The 19,497-nt window shown below is 37.2% G+C and overlaps 1 protein-coding gene across 2 annotated transcripts in view; it reads right to left on the bottom strand.

The window, feature by feature from the left end:
- RBL1 (RB transcriptional corepressor like 1) overlaps window positions 1-19,497 on the bottom strand; it is a 75,622-nt gene that overhangs the window by 20,132 nt on the left and 35,993 nt on the right. For both annotated transcript variants that reach the window (XM_029221741.1, XM_029221740.1), the window contains exons 15-17: window positions 15,533-15,799; window positions 13,766-13,977; window positions 1,156-1,332 (exon numbers count right to left, since the gene is read on the bottom strand). In XM_029221741.1, coding sequence (XP_029077574.1) covers window positions 1,156-1,332; window positions 13,766-13,977; window positions 15,533-15,799 — 656 coding nt within the window. The remainder of the gene's footprint in view (window positions 1-1,155; window positions 1,333-13,765; window positions 13,978-15,532; window positions 15,800-19,497) is intronic.

Below are 19,497 nucleotides of genomic sequence, written 5' to 3'. Positions count from 1 at the left end.
CCTTAAGAGAAATAATAAAAATAGTAACAGCTTAAAAAAAGATTAGTTAATAACATTTATTAATACCTATTTTGTATAGAGATTTTAAAGAGGTAATGTGAGAAGGAAGTCACAAAGGAGTTTGAAAACATGTCCTCTGCCTCAAAAAGCTGAAAAATTAGGTTGTAACATCTACATCTGCTAGGACTGGTAGTGTGGCCAATATGATCAAGACCAAAGTTACAAATGATTGTTTCAGACCTATTAGAATTTTTAAAAACAAGTAAGATATGCCATTTTATGACTTAAAACATATTGTAGCAACTAGAAAGTAAAATGCTCTTCTGAGGCAACAGAATAAATCACTGGAAAGCAATAAAGTATAGAAGCTATTTTATACCAGATTCTGAATCAGGAGAACATAGGTTGTCACTTATTGTGTAACTTTGGCCAAGTTACTTTCACCTCTGGGCCTCAGTTACTCGCCTAAAATGTAACGATCATTTTACTTTAAAATACAAGATTAGAGGTGTCACGGGGTGATGGTGGAAATGGTTCTCCATTAATAGTGTGGAGAACCATTTTACCAAAAATGGTCTCTGAGATCTTTTCCAATTTTTTTTTACAACCAGTGTATTCCTATGAAGCAAGAAGGCTGATTACTATGAAAGTAAATGAAGGACTTCCCTGGTGGCACAGTGGTTAAGAATCTGCCTCTCCCAATGCAGGGAACACGGGTTTGATCCCTGGTCCGGGAAGATCCCACATACCATGGAGCAATTAAGCCCGTGAGCCACAACTACTGAGCCCGTGTGCTGCAACTACTGAAGCCTGCACGCCTAGAGCCTATGCTCTGCAACAAGAGAAGCCACCGCAATGAGAAGCCCACGCACCACAAGGAAGAGTAGCCCCCACTCTCTGCAACTAGAGAAAGCCCGCACACAGCAACGAAGACCCAACACAGCCAAAAATAATAAATAAATAAAATAAATAAATTTATAAAATAAAAAAAAAGAAAGTAATGAAGAGTCCATAGAAATAGATACAGTAGCTGGAATTTACCACTGTTGGCTTGTAGCACTTAAGGCAAACTAACAATCAAGTGCAACAGATTTTCACCTCAGGCCTCAAATACAGGTAACTACGGCAAAGAGCTTCCCCCAACTTATACGTTACCTTTGCCATGATGTAAAAGGCACAAAGGAGGAGCTGATCCAAATGTCTGTCTTTCATCAGATCAGGGCAGTGAACTAAAGTGAATTCAAAACATGTCCATATCTTCCTTCTTAACTCATTTGAAACATCCAGTTTTAAACATAAATCACGTAAGCGTACACTTGCCAAATGATAGACCTAAGATGAAAGATAGCACACTGATGCAAAAAATCAAGTAAATAATTTCTCAAATTTATGTCTTACCATGAACATGGGCTTTTAGGCCAAGATTAATAAACACCTAAGGCTGCTGATGCATTAAATTACATAAAATTTTTATTTTATAGTACTAGTTCACTGCTATGGCAAAAGAAAATATATTAAAACAAAATTTTCTTTGGAAAACTACCTTAAACATTTTTTTGGTAAAGATGTTATATGCTATTATTCTATGCTGTCAACTATGTAAAGTGAGAAATACTAAAATTAAATGGTTTGATTTACCAGCATCATGATCATTATGAATACATAATTTTTCAAGTATTCAGAAGTCTCTCTCTTTTTTTGGTTCAGGTAAAATGACTAGAAAGCCTAAAATGTCACATAATACACTAAAATGTTTGACTCCAAAATAAGTCAGAAAGCAAAATCATTTAAAAATTTCCCCAATAGTCTACATTGTTTTTATGAGCACATGAAAGGAATGTTAAGCAAACGAGATACCAGATTTTGTTGTTGCTGTTGTTTATTGAGGTATAACTGACATACAACATTAGTTTCAGGTGTACAACATGATTCAACGTTTGTATATGTTGTGAAAAGATCACCACAATAAGTCTAGTTAATATCCACACAGTTAACACAATTTGTTTTTCTTGTGATGAGAACTTTTAAGATCTAGTCTCTTAGCAACTGTAATATGGAATAAGCATTACTAACTATAGTCACCACGCTATACATTATATTCCCATGATTTATTTATTTTATAACTTGAAGTCTGTACCTTTTGACTCCCTTCATCCATTTCACCCACCCCCTCGCCCCCTGGCAACCACTAACCTGTTCTCTGTATTTACTAGCTTGTTTTTGATTTTTAGATTCCACATATAAATATCATATAGTATTGTCCTTCTCAGTCAAGTTGTTGTTTGTAAGTATGTCAGAGCAAAGTCAGTTCAATACCTTCAACCTTTCATATATAGAGTCTTTATATGAACTGATACTAATGCAAATGCCCCAAAGGTCCTGAAAGATTCTAAAATGATTTCTGATCATCCAAAAAGCATTATGTTTTATTATCTTAAGAACTGGTAATCCTACTGTGATATTCCTAAACTAGACTATTCTGTTTGAGCTAAGTCTTTAAATCTAAATGTTCAGGGTAAAAAAAATGAAAAAGAGTAAGGCATTCTTTATAGCAAAGTGTCTTTTGAGAGGGAAAAAAAATCCACAAATTAAAGCTGAAAAATGAACTTTAGCCATCCAATACACTAATCTGATAGAAAGAGACATAAGGGTTGACTCCAAAGCCACCAGTGATTCATTTTATAACAAACTCATTTTCTGCATCCAACCCTTTGTTTCTGGTCTTGTTGGCTAAGAGATAAACAGGAACCACTGGGGTCAGAGCAGTGGGAAAGATGCTGGAACTTTACATTCGTGATAGACGATAACAGATACAGTCCTAGGTAGAAGGATTAAGAAATATGTCATTAAGTAATATTTGTGGGGCTTCCCTGGTGGCGCAGTGGTTGGGAGTCTGCCTGCCAATGCAGGGGACACGGGTTTGGGCCCTGGTCCGGTAGGATCCCGCGTGCTGCGGAGCAGCAAAGCCCATGTGTCCAACTGCTGAGCCTGCGCTCTGGAGCCCACGAGCCACAACTGTTGAGCTCATGCTCTGCAGCAGGACAGGCCACCGCAATGAGAGGCCCACGCATTGTGGCAAGGAGTGGCCCCCACTTGCTGCAACTGGAGAAAAGCCCGTGTGCAACAATGAGGGCCCAATGCAGCCAAAAATAAATAAATAAAATAAATAAAATTTTTTTTAAAAGTAATACTTGTTAAGTATCTTTTACAAAGCTAATCCAATGCCTTAAAGGTACACATACTCTGGAAGGCTTCTAACAAAAAATTCACAGTAAATTCTACTCAGGCATAGGATATCAGCATCACACTGAGTTCAGCATGGATAACATCTGCAATTTACTCAAGAAATGGTTATTTTGAACTCATTATAGATATGGACGTTTCAATTCCCTTTTAGGGTAAAATTTTTCTAGCTTCTAAGTAGGCTATAATTAAAAGGAAAAGGACAAGCTAGATTCTGAAATAAATTCAGAACTAAAAATTCATAAATAAAGCCTTATTTTTGTCAATCTTAGATTCATTATCAAAGGCAGCAATTTGTCATTTTGAAAATTAAAAATAGGGAACGAATGGGGAAAATACTACAGTTGGAGCTCTGTTTTTAAAACAGGCCTTAGGCACAAGATGTAGGCAGGAGTGGAGATGGTGGGACAGAGTAGAGAAAGCAGTGGGAGGTGGAAAAAAGGGCAAGTGTCTCAAGAATTATTCTAAGAAAGACTAGATAGAGGAAATAAACTTAAATTTGCATGAAGAGATAATTTGAAAAAACAAACATGAATTTCTTAAAAATTTTAAGCCTTAAACCCTAATCATAATGCTAAAAAGAAACAAAAAACAGTGCCTTTTTTTTCATTTACAATTTTTCAGAATGGGCTAGATAGCCACTAGTTATAGGGTAGACTGGAGAGGTATCTTCCAATTCTGGAATTTATTTTAGAGAAGCAGCATGTTTGGTCACAAATATCTGACTAACATGTCTATGTTATCAGAAGCTTTATGGTGCTTATAAAAGCTAGGCAGGATAAGCTGAAATTATTTCTATGTTAAATCTTTGCATTAATACTAAAATAATCTAGGCATTATAATGAGAACTGGTCAATTCGTAAAAGGTAAAAAACTAGATTTATGATAAAAATTATGTAGACTCCCAGCAGTATCTCACCAATCTTAATAATGAATCTTCAGTAATGTAAACTTATCCATAAGATCCAATGTACCTGTCCCACAATAAACTCCAATCTAAAGCAATATAACACAATGGAGTTCCTGTAAATTCCACAGGATGGCCAAGTGCTTAATCAAAGTTATGTAAAACAAGCCGGCAGGAAATGGATTAAAACTCTATGAGCCTGAGTCCAAACATTAGCTCATCAAGATCATAATGTTCTTTTAGAATGTCAAATATGTTTTTAAAAAAGGCTAAAGGTACATCACCTGATACTAAAGCTAAACAAAGACACTCTAAGAAAACTACAGACCAATATCTATGATATTGATGTGAAAATCCTCCACAAAACCCTAGCAACTGAATGGAACATCATACACTAAAAGGGTTATACACCATGACCAAGTAGGAGTTATTCATGGAATGAAAGGATAGTTTAACATATGAAAATCTATCAGTGTAATACACTACATTAGCAGAATGAAGGGAAAAATGATATAATCATCTCAAAATTTGATGCAGAAAAAAAGCAACTGACAAAATTCAATACCCTTTTGTTACAAACTAGGAATAGACGGAAACTACTTCAACATAATAAATACCATATATGAAAAATCCAGAGCTAAGATCATACTCAAAGTAAAACAATGAAAGCTTTTCCTCTAAGATCAGGAACAAGACAAAGATGCCCAATTTCAGTACTTCTATTCAACACCATACTAGAAGTTCTAGCCAGAGCAATTAGGCAAGAAAAAGAAATAAAAGGCATTCAAATTAGAAAAGAAGTAAAACCATCTCTGTTTGCAGATGACATGACTTTATGTGTAGGAAACCCAAGCACCCTGGAGTCCATAAAAAATGTTAGAACTAATAAATGAATACAGCAAAGCTGCAGGATACAAAATCAACACACAAAAATCACTTTTATTCCTATACCATAAACAATGCACAATCCAAAAATGAAATTAAGAAAATGATCCTATTTACAATAGCATGAAAAAGAATAAAATACTTGGGAATAAACTTAACCAAGGAGGCAAAAATTTGTACACTGAAAACTGCAAAGCATTGCTCAAAGAAATTAAAGAAAACATGAATAAATGGAAAGACATACTATGTTCATGGACTGGAAGACTTAATATTGTTAAGATGTCAACACTACTCAAAGCAATCTACAGATTCAATATAATCCATATTAAAATCCTAAAGATTTTTTTTTTTTTTTGCAGAAATAGAAAAAAATCCATCCTAAAATTCATATGGAATGTCAAGGGACTCTGAATAGTCAAAATAATCTTGAAAAAGAAGAACAAAGTTGGACGTCTCACATTTTCTGACTTCAAACCTTACGACAAAGTTACACTAATTAAAACTGTGGTACTGGCAAGAAGAGACCAATGAATAGAATACAGAGGCCAGAAATAAACCCTCACATATACAGTGATGAGTAACTTGACAAGGGTGTCAAGACCATTCAATGGAGAAAGGCAGTCTTGTCAACAAGACTTACTGAGAAAACTGGATATCCACATGCAAAAGAATGAAACTGGGTCCTTACCTTATACCATATATAAAAATTAACTCAAAATGGATCAAAGACCTAAATGTAATTTCTAAAACTATAAAAATCCTACAAGAAAACATAGGGGAAAAGCTTCATGACACTGGCATGTGCAATGATTTCTCGGATATGACACCAAAAAGAACAAGACAACAAAACAAAACATAGATAAATTAGACTTCATCAAATTAAAAACTTCTGTGCGTCAAAAGACACTAATATATAACATAGTGAAAAGGCAACCCATGGAATGGGAGAAGACATTTGCAAATCATGTATCTGATAAGGAATTAACATCCCGACAATATAAAGGACTTTTACAACTCACCAATAAAAAACTCAAAAAATGGGCAAAGGACTTGAATAGACATTTCTCTGAGGAAGGTAAAAGGATTGCCAATAAGCCCATGAAAAGATGCTCAATATCACTAATCATCAGGGAAACGCAAGTCAAAACTACAGTAAGGAGATAACTTCAAAATGGTGGAGGAGTAAGACGTGGAGATCACCTTCCTCCCCACAAATACATCAAAAATACATCTACATGAGGAACAGCTCCTACAGAACACCTACTGAACGCTGGCAGAAGACTTCAGACTTCCCAAAAGGCAAGAAACTCCCCACGTACCTGGGTAGGGCAAAATAAAAAAGAAAAAACAGATACAAAAGAATAGGGATGGGACCTGCACCTCCGGGAGGGAGCTGTGAAGGAGGAAAAGTTTCCACACGCTAGGAAGCCCCTTCACTGGCAGAGATGGCGGGCGGGAAGCTTTGGAGCCACAGAGGAGAGCGCAGCAACAGGGGTGCAGACAGCAAAGCGGAGAGATTCCCACATAGAGGATCGGTGCCGACCAGCACTCACCAGCCTGAGAGGCTTGTCTGCTCACCCGCCGGGGCGGGTGGGGGCTGGGAGCTGAGGCTCGGGCTTCGGAGGTCAGATCCCAGGGAGAGGACTGGAGCTAGCTGCGTGAACACAGACTGAAGGCAGCTAGTCAGCCACAGCTACCTGGGAGGGAGTCCGGGAAAAAGTCTGGAACTGCCTAAGAGGCAAGAGACCATTGTTTCAGGGTGCGCGAGGAGAGGGGATTCAGAGCACCACCTAAACGAGCTCCAGAGACGAGCGTGAGCCGTGGCTATCAGCGCGGACCCCAGCGACGGGCATGAAATGCTAAGGCTGCTGCTGCAGCCACCAAGAAGCCTGTGCGCAAGCACAGGTCACTACTCACACCTCCCCTCCCGGGAGCCTGTGCAGCCCGCCATTACCAGGGTCCCGTGATCCAGGGACAACTTCCCCGGGAGAACACACGTCATGCCCAGGCTGTTGCAACATTATGTTGGCCTCTGCCGCCGCAGGCTTGCCCCGCATTCTGTACTCCTCCCTCCCCGTGGCCTGAGGGAGCCAGAGCCCCCTAATCAGCTGCTCCTTTAACCCTGTCCTGTCTGGGAGGGAAACAGACGACCTCAGGCGGCCTAAACGCAGAAGTGGGGCCAAATCCAAAGCTGAACTCCAGGAGCTGTGCGAACAAGGAAGAGAAAGGGAAATCTCTCCCAGCAGCCTCAGGAGCAGCGGATTAAATCTCCACAATCAAACTGATGTACCCTGCATCTGTGGAATACCTGAATAGACAATGAATCATCCCAAAATTGAGGCAGTGGACTTTGGGAGCAACTATAGACTTGGGGTTTGCTTTCAGCATCAAATTTGTTTCTGGTTTTATGTTTATCTTAGTTTAGAATTTAGAGCTTATTATCATTGGTAGATAGGTTTATTGATTTGGTTGTTGCTCTCTTCCTTTTTCTAATATACATACATTTTTCCTTTTTCTCCTTTTGCCAGTGTGTATGTGTATGCTTCTTTGTGTGATTTTGTCTGTATAGCTTTGCTTTTGCCATTTGTCCTAGGGTTCTGTCTTTTTTTTTTTTTTTAGTATAATTTTTAGCACTTATTACCATTGGTGGATTTGTTTTTTGGTTTGGTTTCTCACTTCTTTCTTTTTTTACTTTCTAATTTTTTATTTTTAATAATATATTTTTAATTTTTATAACTTTATTTTATTTCTCTTTCTTTTTTTCTCCCTTTTCTTCTGAGCCATGTGGCTGACAGGGCCTTGGTGCTCCGGCCGGGTGTCCAGTCTGAGCCTCTGAGGTGGGAGAGCTGAGTTCAGGACAGTGGTCCACCAGAGACCTCCCAGCCCCACATAATATCAAATGGTGAAAGCTCTCTTAGAGATCTCCATCTCAACGTGAAGACCCAGCTCCACTCAATGACCAGCAAGCTACAGTGATGGACACCCTATGCCAAACAATTAGCAAGACAGGAACACAACCCCACCCATTAGCAGAGAGGCTGCCTAAAATCATAATAAGGTCACAGACACCCCAAAACACACCACTGCATGCAGTCCAGCTCACCAGAAAGACAAGATCCAGCCTCATCCTCCAGAACACAGGCACCAGTCCCCTCCACTAGAAAGCCTACACAACCCACTGAACCAACTTTACGCACTGGGGGGCAGACACCAAAAACGAGAACTATGAACCTGCAGCCTGAGAAAAGGAGACCCCAAACACAGTAAGTCAAGCAAAATGAGAAGACAGAGAAACACACAGCAGATGAAGGAGCAAGGTAAAAACCCACCAGACCAAACAAATGAAGAGGAAACAGGCAGTCTACCTCAAAAAGAATTCTGAGTAATGATAGTACAGATGATCCCAAATCTTGGAAATACAATGGAGAAGATACAAGAAACGTTTAACAAGGACCTAAAAGAACTAAAGAGCAAACAAACAATGATGAACAACACAATAAATGAAATAAAAAGTTCTCTAGAAGGAATCAATAGCAGAATAACTGAGGCAGAAGAACAGATAAGTGACCTGGAAGATAAAATAGTGGAAATAACTACCACAGAGCAGAAAAAAGAAAAAAGAATGAAAAAAATCAAGGACAATCTCAGAAACCTCTGGGACAACATTAAACGCACCAACGTTCAAATTATAGGGGTCCCAGAAGAAGAAGAGAAAAAAAAGGGACTGAGAAAATATTTGAAGAGATTATAGTTGAAAACTTCCCTAATATGGGTAAGCAAATAGTCAGTCAAGTCCAGGAAGCACAGAGAGTCCCATACAGGATAAATCCAAGGAGAAGCACGCCAAGACACATATTAATCAAATGATCAAAAATTAAATACAAAGAAAAAATATTAAAAGCAGCAAGGGAAAAGCAACAAATAACATACAAGGGAATCCCCGTAATGTTAACAGCTGATTTCTCAGCAGAAACTCTGCAAGCCAGAAGGGAGTGGTAGGAAATATTTAAAGTGATGAAAGAGAAAAACCTACAACCAAGATTACTCTACCCATCGAGGATCTCATTCAGATTTGATGGAGCAAATGAAACCTTTACAGACAAGCAAAAGCTAAGAGAATTCAGCACCACCACACCAGCTTTACAACAAATGCTAAAGGAACTTCCCTAAGCAGGAAACACAAGAGAAGGAAAACACCTACAATAACAAATGCAAAACAATTAAGAAAATGGTAACAGGAACACATATATTGATATATACCTTAAATGTAAATGGATTAAATGCTCCAACCAAAAGACATAGACTGGCTGAATGGATACAAAAACATAACCCGTATATATGCTGTCTACAAGAGACCCACTTCAGACCTAGGGACACATACAGACTGAAACTGAGGGGATGGAAAAAGATATTCCATGTAAATGGAAATCAAAAGAAAGCTGGAGGAGCAATTCTCATACCAGATAAAGTAGACTTTAAAATAAAGAATGTTACAAGAGACAAAGAAGGACACTACATAATGATCAAGGGATCAATCCAAGAAGATATAACATTTGTAAATATTTATGCACCCAACACAGGAGCACCTCAGTACATAAGGCAAACGCTAACAGCCATAAAAGGGGAAATCGACAGCAACACAATAATAGTAGGAGACTTTAACACCCCACTTTTGCCAACGGACAGATCACCCAAAATGAAAATAAATAAGGAAACACAAACTTTAAATGATACATTAAACAAGATGGACTTAATTGATATTTATAGGACATCCCATCCCAAAACAACAGAATACACTTTCTTCTCAAGTGCTCATAGAACATTTTCCAGGACATATCATATCTTGGGTCACAACTCAAGCCCTGCTAAATTTAAGAAAATTGAAATCGTATCAAGTATGTTTTCCGACCACAAGGCTATGAGACTAGATACCAATAACAGGAAAAAAGGTGTGAAAAATACACACACATGAAGGCTAAACAACACACTACTAAATAACCAAGAGATCACTGAAGAAATCAAAAAATACCTAGAAACAAATGACAATGAAAACACGACAACCCAAAACCTATGGGATGCAGCAAAAACAGTTCTTAAGAGGAACATTTATAGCAATACAATCCTACCTCAAGAAACAAGAAACATCTCAAATAAACAACCTAACCTTACACCTAAAGCAATTAGAGACAGAAGAACAAAAAAACCTCAAAGTTAGCAGAAAGAAAGAAATAATAAAGATGAGATCAGGAATAATGAAAAAGAAATGAAGGAAAAAATAGCTAAGATCAATAAAACTAAAAGATGGTTCTTTGAGAAGAAAAACAAAAATGATAAACCACTAGCCAGACTCATCAGGAAAAAAAGGGAGAAGACTCACATCAATAGAATTAGAAATGAAAAAGGAGAAATAATAACTGACACTGCAGAAATACAAAGGATCATGAGAGAGTACTAAAAGCAACTATATGTCAAAAAAATGGACAACCTGGAAGAAATGGACAAATTCTTAGAAATGTATAACCTTCCAAGACTGAACCAGGAAGAAATAGAAAACATGAATAGACCAATCACAAGCACTGAAATTGAAACTGTGATTAAAAATCTTCCAACAAACAAAAGCCAAGGACCAAATGGACTCACAGGAGAATTCTAGCAAACATTTAGAGAAGAGCTAACACATATCCTTCTCAAACTCTTCCAAAATATAGCAGAGGGAGGAACACTCCCAAACTCATTCTACAAGGCCACCATCACCCTGATACCAAAACCAGACAAAGATGTCACAAAAAAAGAAAACTATAGGCCAATATCACTGATGAACATAGATGCAAAAATCCTCAACAAAATACTAGCAAACAGAATCCAACAGCACATTAAAAGGAACATACACCATGATCAAGTGGGGTTTATCCCAGGAATGCAAGGATTCTTCAACATACAGAATCAATCAATGTGATAAACCTTATTAACAAATTGAAGAATAAAAACCATATGATCATCTCAATAGATGCAGAAAAAGCTTTTGACAAAATTCAACAGCTATTTATGATAAAAACTCTCCAGAAAGTAGGCATAGAGGGAACTTAACTCAACATAATAAAGCCATATATGACAAACCCACAGCCAACATTGTTCTCAATGGTGAAAAACTGAAACCATTTCCACTAAGATCTGGAACAAGACAAGGTTGCCCACTCTCACCACTATTATTCAACATAGTTTTGGAAGTTTTAGCCACAGCAATCAGAGAAGAAAAAGAAATAAAAGGAATCCAACTTGGAAAAAAAGAAGTAAAACTGTCACTGTTCGCAGATGACATGATACTATACATAGTGAATCCTAAAGATGCTACCAAAAAACTACTAGAGCTAATCAATGCATTTGGTAAAGTAGCAGGATATAAAATTAATGCACAGAAATCTCTTGCATTCCTATACACTAATGATGAAAAATCTGAAAGAGAAATTAAGGAAACACTCCCATTTACCACTGCAACAAAAGAATAAAATACCTAGGAATAAACCTACCTAAGGTGACAAAAGACCTGTATGCAGAAAACTGTAAGACACTGATGAAAGACATCAAAGAGGATACAAACAGATGGAGAGACATACCATGTTCTTGGACTGGAAGAATCAACATTGTGAAAATGACTATACTACCCAAAGCAATCTACAGATTCAATGCAATCCCTACCTAACTACCAATGGCATTTTTCACAGAACCAGAACAAATATTTCACAATTTGCATGGAAACACAAAAGACCCCGAATAGCCAAAGCAATCTTGAGAAAGAAAAACAGAGCTGGAGGAATCAGGCTCCTTGACTTTGGACTATACTACGAAGCTACAGTAATCAAGACAATATGGTACTGGCACAAAAACAGAAGTATAGATCAATGGAATAGGATAGAAAGCCCAGAGATAAACCCACGCACCTATGGTCTCCTTATCTTTAATAAAGGAGGCACGAATATACAATGGAGAAAAGACAGCCTCTTCAATAAGTGGTGCTGGGAAAACTGGACAGCTACATGTAAAAGAATGAAATTAGAAAAGTCCTTAACACCATACACAAAACTAAACTCAAAATGGATTAAAGACCTAAATGTAAGGCCAGACACAATAAAATTCTTAGAGGAAAACATAGGCAGAACACTCCATGACATACATCACAGCAAGATTGTTTCACCCACCTCATAGAGAAATAGAAATAAAAACAAAAATAAACAAATGGGACCTAATGAAACTTAAATGCTTTTGCACAGCAAAGGAAACCATAAACAAGATGAAAAGACAACCCTCAGAATGGGAGAAAATATTTGCAAATGAAGCAACTGACAAAGGATTAATCTCCGAAATATACAAGCAGCTCATTCAGCTCGATATCAAAAAACCAAACAACACAATCCAAAAATGGGCAGAAGACCTAAACAGACATTTCTCCAAAGAAGATATACAGACTGTCAACAAACACATGAAAGGATGCTCAAAATCACTAATCATTAGAGACATGCAAATCAAAACTACAATGAGGTTATCATCTCACACCGGTCAGAACGGCCATCATCAAAAAATCTACACACAATAAATGCTGGAGAGGGTGTGGAGAAAAGGGAACCCTCTTGCACTGCTGGTGGGAATGTAAATTGATATAACCACTATGAAGAACAGTATGGAGGTTCCTTATAAAAGTAAAAATAGAACTACCATATGACCCAGCAATCCCACTATTGGGCATATACCCTGAGAAAACCATAATTCAAAAAGAGTCATGTACCACAATGTTCATTGCAGTTCTACTTACAACAGCCAGGACATGGAAGCAACCTGAGTGTCCTTCGACAGATGAACGGATAAAGAAGATGTGGCACATATACACAATGGAATGTTATGTAGCCATAAAAAGAAACAAAATTGAGTTATTTGTAGTGAGGTGGATGGATCTAGAGACTGTCATAAAGAGTGAAGTAAGTCAGAAAGAGAAAAACACTTGTATTTCACAGTATTGTGGAAAACCTTGTATGTTGCTAGCAGGAATATAAATGGTGCAGCCACTGTGGGAAACTGCATAGCATTTTCTCAAAAATTAAATTTAGAATTACTATTCCACTTCTGTATGTACCCAAAAGAATTGAAAACAGACTTGGATACCTGTACACTAATGTTCATAGCAACACTATTCACTCACAATAACCAAAAGTTAGAAACAACGCAAATGTCCATCTATAGATGAATGGATAAACAAAATATGGTATATACATACCATGAAATGTTAGTTTTAAAAAGGAAGGAAATTCTGACCATGCTACAATATGGAAGAACCTTGAAAACATTATGCTAAGTGAAATAAGCCTGTCAAAAAAGGACAAACGTTATATAATTCCACTTATATGAGGTACCTAGAGTAGTCAAATTCATAGAGACAGAAAGTAGAATAATGGCTACCAGGGGCTGGGGGTGGGGGGAAGAAATGAGGAGTTACTATTTAATGGGTACAGAGTTTCAGTTTAGGAAGATGAAAAAGTCTGGAGATGGATGATGGTGGAAGCTGCACAACAATGTGAATGTGCTAATGACATTTAGCTGTACACTTAAAAATGGTTAAAATTGTAAATTTCATGTATATTTTACCACACACAAAAAAAGAAGGCTAAAGCTGCCCTCTATTACTCAATCTTTCTTGCATTGATTAAAGGAGACCTTTTTAGATGCTATAAAAACACGTACCTTTCTATAAAACAGTGCTAAGGACCCAGTTCTCTTTGGTTTGCTTATTCCAACTGAATGTACCTCTTGTGCTTTAGTCAAATGGGTCTGTTTTGGAGAAGCACCAATTAATGACTGAGCCGTAAGTGATACAGGACTCTCGACTTGGGACTCCTGAGTTGTATTCATGGAAATTGGTATCAGTGTGATCTCTCCAGCATCATTTGCAATACCTGAATGTACAAGCAAGAGTTCTTAGTTTTAGAAGTGTGTCCCAGAAAAGTTGTCAATTCTTCCTTCCTTGCTTCCTTCCTCCCTCTCTCCCTCCCTTCCTTCCTTTACTATCTATCTATCTATCTATCTATCTATCTACCTACCTATCTATCTATTTATGTATAGGAATATGTTAGAAGAAAGCCACAAAAACAGTAATTCTAGGTTATGATACTCTTATTTTCTATTTCTGCTCTGAAACAATAAAATTGTGCTTTTGAGCTCTAAAGGAGATGTTTTTAATCAATAAACAAAATTCTTCCTCAATGCACTTACTTGTAAAACTCAGATAAGAAAATAAAATAAGTCGTAACAAAGAGGGTTGTAAATTTATAAAATGTGAAAATTCAAAAAACAGTGCAGGCATACCTCAGACATATTGCGAGTTTGGTTCCAGACCACTACAATAAATTGAGTATCATAATAAAGTGAGTCACATGAATTTTTTGGATTCCTAGTGCACATAAAAATTATGTTTATGCTATATTGCAGTTTATTAAGTGTGCAATAGCATTATGTCTAAAAAACAATGTACATAACTCAATTAAAAAATACTTTGTTGCTAAAAAATGCTAATCATCATGTGACAACACAGGGTTGCCAGAAACCTTCAATTTGTAAAAAAAAAAAAAAGTATCTGTGAAGTGCAACAAAGCAAAGTGCAATAATACTAGGAATGCCTCTATAGGTTCAAAACAAAACAAAAGGGTGGAGCAGAGAGGATCTTTAGGGCAGTGAAACTATTCTGTATAACAGTATAATGGTAGATATGTGTCATTAGACATTTGTCAAAATTTATAGAATGTACAACACCAAAGAGTGAATCCCAATGCAAACTACGGACTTGGGGTGATAATGATGTGTCCATGAAAGTTCATCAATTCTAACACATGTGTCTCTCTGGTGCAGGATGTTGATGACAAGGAAGGCTCAATTTTGCCATGAACCTAAAACTGCTCTTAGAGAAAAAAAAGTATGGGTTCAGGGACTTCCCTGGTGGCGAAGTGGTTAAGAATCTGCCTGCCAATGCAGGAGACACAGGTTCGATCCCTGGTCTGGGAAGATCCCACATGCCATGGAGCAACTAAGCCTGTGCACCACAACTACTGAGCCTGCACTCTAGAGCCCACAAGCCACAAATACTAAGCCCATGTGCCACAACTACTGAAGCCCACATGCGCTCGAGCTGCAACTACTGAGCCCTCGCGCCGCAACTACTGAAGCCCGTGTGTTGCAACTACTGAAGCCCGCACGCCTAGAGCCCGTGTTCAGCAACAGGAGAAGCCACCGCAATGAGAAGCCCGCGCACTGCAATGAAGAGTAGCCCCTGCTCCCCATAACTAGAGAAAGCCCGTGCAGAGCAACGAAGACCAAACGCAGCCAAAGAGAAAAAAAAGTATATAGGTTCAAGAAAAAATACTGGAATAATAAGACCATGTGATCAGTCCAATAAGACATTTCTTAAATTTTCACCCAACTCAGAAAAAATATTAAATAAATGCATCAAAATGTTACCATGCAATGGGATTGTAACTTTATGTCCTGTTGTCCCTGTTACTATGGCTGTGGCCATTGTTAGAAGACTTTGCCCAGGTGAAATTGATATATTTTCAGCAGTAATGCTTGAAGAAGGAGCAATTTTCAATTTTGTTCCTTCTGTTATGATCCTGTCCATAAGCATTTCCTTTGGGGGGTCTTCCCCAAAAAGTCTTCTCTTAGCACTCCCAGCAGTAGGAGAACTGTAGCGTTCATGGACAGAAATTGGAGACAATGGTTGCGTATCTAATAAAGAGAAAAATTTATAACAGTTTGACATGTATTCCAAAATAATAAGTCAGGTTTACTCACTCATTCAACAAATAGATTGAGTTACTATGCTAATAACATGGCCTCTGTCCTCACGGAATAATCGAGTCTAGTGGGAGAGAGAAGAATGAAGTAAATCTTAAAATAAAATTATGGGGCTTCCCTGGTGGCGCAGTGGTTGGGAGTCCGCCTGCCGATGCAGGGGACGCGGGTTCGTGCCCCGGTCCGGGAGGATCCCACATGCCGCAGAGCGGCTGCGCCCGTGAGCCATGGCCGCTGAGCCTGTGCGCCCGGAGCCTGCGCTCCGCAGCGGGAGAGGCCGCAGCAGTGAGAGGCCCGCGTAACGCAAAAAAAAAAAAAAGGAAAATAAAATAAAATAAAATTATGAGAGCTCACCTTCCTGGTTTCTTGAACCTCTGCCTATATTAAAGAAGCAAAATATTAAGGGTAAAGTAGAAGGTGAGAAGTAGAATGTGGTGACTGCTAAATTTCAAAAGTAGTCCAACTAGCTTCTGTCTCCCAATCTTATCTAGTAAATTAACTCCTGATTAGAAGGAAAAATCAGTGATTTGGTTCACAATTTTGCCTTCACCACATGCCCACACTTCAAATAGTTTAAGGCAGTAGCTGTGGCTTTCTGATTTAGTAGAGGCAGAATCATCTTTTATAAGTCCACTAGAAGATAAAGATGAGTAGAAGTGTTATGACTCTGCTTAACTTGCCTTAATCTGAGGCATTAGTGTGTTGATCAAAAAGAAAGTAAAGTATGGATTAAACCTCTTTTCCAGTGCTATCCTTCTGCAGAAACTGCTCTCCTTTCCATCTCCACTAGGTGCAAAGCCTCTCCTAGCCAATCCTACATCTTTTCCCACCATTTTCCCCCTACTTCCCTCAACCCACTGTTTCTTTACAGGTATATAACATGTTTTTAAAGTAAAAACATTTCACTAATTATTTTTACAATTACTAGATAATTAGACAGCCATGTCATCTATTTTCAAAACATGTTTAAAAGGTATAAAAATTACCTCTGGCAATAATTTGACAGCTCTCTGTATTACTGGGGTAAGTGGGGAATAGTCATGGTTTAATAAAAATCTCTCCATAATTCTGGAGGTTATAAAAGCAGCTCTGACTTCCAGTCTTAGTAAAAAAGTGGAAAGTTCTATTGTAGCTCCCATTACCCCTTAACAGAAGTCTACCTGGATACCTTATATCTAAGAAAACCAATGCAGCCCTTGAATCTGACTTGGAATGTTCAGAGCTGACATTTCAAGGGAAAACTCATGTTATAGCCATGAAGTTAGCTGCAAGCCCCTTGAAATGATGCTCTGCCTAGCACAGTACTGGAAAAGCTGCAGTAGACAATAAAAATTTAACAAATATATAAGTTAATAAATTGTCTTTTTTCTCCAGAGTCAAGGCTCAATATTATTGTTTTCTAAGGATTTTCCATTATTTGATTCTCTTGCCTGAACCCCTATAAGAAAATACCGTTTTCTTCTAATCATAAAAATAATATATCACCTGAATGTTCACAGCAGCGTTATTCATAAAAGCCAACAAGTGGAAATAATCCAAATGTCCATTAACAAACGAATAATATACAGTATATCCATACAATGAAAAATTATTCAGCGTAATGAAGTGTTGACACATGCGACAACATATATATCTTGAAAACATGATAAGTAAAAGAAGCCAATCACAAAGGTCACATATTATATAATTCCATTTATATGAAATGTCCAGAACAGGAAGATCCATAGAGACAAAGAATAGATTAGTAGTTCCAGGGTCTTGGTAGAGGAGGAAATAGAGAGTGATTACTATTGGATACAGGTTTCTTTTTTGGGGGGGGGGTGATAAAAATGTTCTGGAATTAGATAACGGTGATAGTTGTATAGTCTTGTAAATATACTGAATTGTATATTTTAAAAGGGTGAATTTTATGCGATGTGAATTATATCTCAATTTTTAAAAGCTCACTGAAAAAACTCAAACGATACCAAAAAACTGTAATGAAAAAGGTAACACTCAAAATTCCACCACCAGGACAGAATTACATTTTAGTGACCATTTCTTCATGATCTTAGTTCTGAGATCTCTAGCTAGGCTGCAAACACACACACACACACACACACACACACACACACACACACATATAACATATTTTATATATATAATATATATTATATATACATACACATTATAGTCAGATACACACACATGCATACTCACAGAGTTCATGCTTTGTACAGTTAAAGTATGCATGAGTTTCAGTTATCATAGCATAAATTAATGACAGCCTTAAAAAAAAGGTTCAGATTTCAGTTGCCATGGTATATTAACTGTGAGTAACTGCATAAACTACAAACTTTTCCCATGAGGATTTACATAAATCACTGTGTGAAAAATAGATGTGCATCATGATCAGTGACCAATCCTGTTACTTCTTTCAAAGTCTGTTGGTGATTGTTCAGGGCAAATCTGCTGGTTCAATTCATGCAGGCAGCAAAGCATATGGTTATGTTGTCTCCTTATTTCCCAGTGATAAACCCGCATTTTACAAAATAGACGAATGAAAATAGACAAATGAAAGAGGGAATGGCCCCCCCAAAAAAGTGGAAGTTCAACAAAGAAATGAAAAGTGATAATGCTGAAAGTGAAATTAAAATTGTTAATGAAGTTATAGAAGAAATAGCTGACCCTAGGAATGTTGACACTGCTGCTATTCAAGAGATTAGATGTACAGCCAGAAGAACTGTGTGAAGATGAGACTTATTGATATAAATGCGAAAAGTTGTTAAGATAAATAGGATGAAGACATCCAACAGGAAGTTACGATGGCAAAAAACTTCACTTTAAAGGAACTTTCAGAAATATTTCACAACACTGAAAGCACGAAGGATAAAATGTTAAGAGCTGGTCCAAACTTAGAAAGGAACACGACAGTTCACCAAGGCACAGGAAAGAAGCTCACTCAGTATTGTAAGTTATATGAGAAGAAAGTGGCAAGCACCATTTAAACTATTCTTTATGACTTTTTAAAAAACAAAACACTTTCATTCTCAATGTTTCCAATTGTAGTGTACTAAGTAAATATTTTTACTATTTTTAAATTTGTTTAAATATTAATAATTGACAGTAAGAGAGTTTTTAGCTTTGACAAGATTTTTAAAGGTCATAAAACAATCCTAATTATTCCCCTTGCTTAATGAAGACTGTTTTGCATGCACAGTGTGCACATTTTTATGACCTTATACTACGTGTAAAGCAAGACACACACAATTATAGTCCAAAAGTGGGTCTTGAGCTACCTTACTATATAACCTGAATACTTGTACATCTGAGGGTTATTCAGGGATATTGTCATCAGAAGATTTTAAGTGATTTTTAAAAATCCAAGAGTTAAATAATCCAGAAGATGCACACATCAGTTTGCTACATCGCAAGAGAAAATAAAGAATAATGCACTAAAATCTTCCTATTAGTAAGGCTCAAATGAACTATTTTGAGAGAGCATAGATAAGTAATTTATTAGATGAATTTAAGTATCCCAAAGAGTTCTTTGTTCTGCTTTAAACGTTTATTTTTCTATAAAGACTTAGAGATAAAGAATATAACTTTTATCACATTTGGAAAAGTAGATATTTAGCTTAAATAGTTTTCCA

This window comes from Monodon monoceros, unplaced genomic scaffold (assembly GCF_005190385.1).
Source record: "Monodon monoceros isolate NGI ecotype Baffin Bay Population unplaced genomic scaffold, NGI_Narwhal_1 Super_Scaffold_13, whole genome shotgun sequence".
Lineage (NCBI taxonomy): Eukaryota > Metazoa > Chordata > Mammalia > Artiodactyla > Monodontidae > Monodon > Monodon monoceros.
Note: the sequence above shows the minus strand (reverse complement) of the source record. Positions and strands in the feature narration are given on the sequence as shown.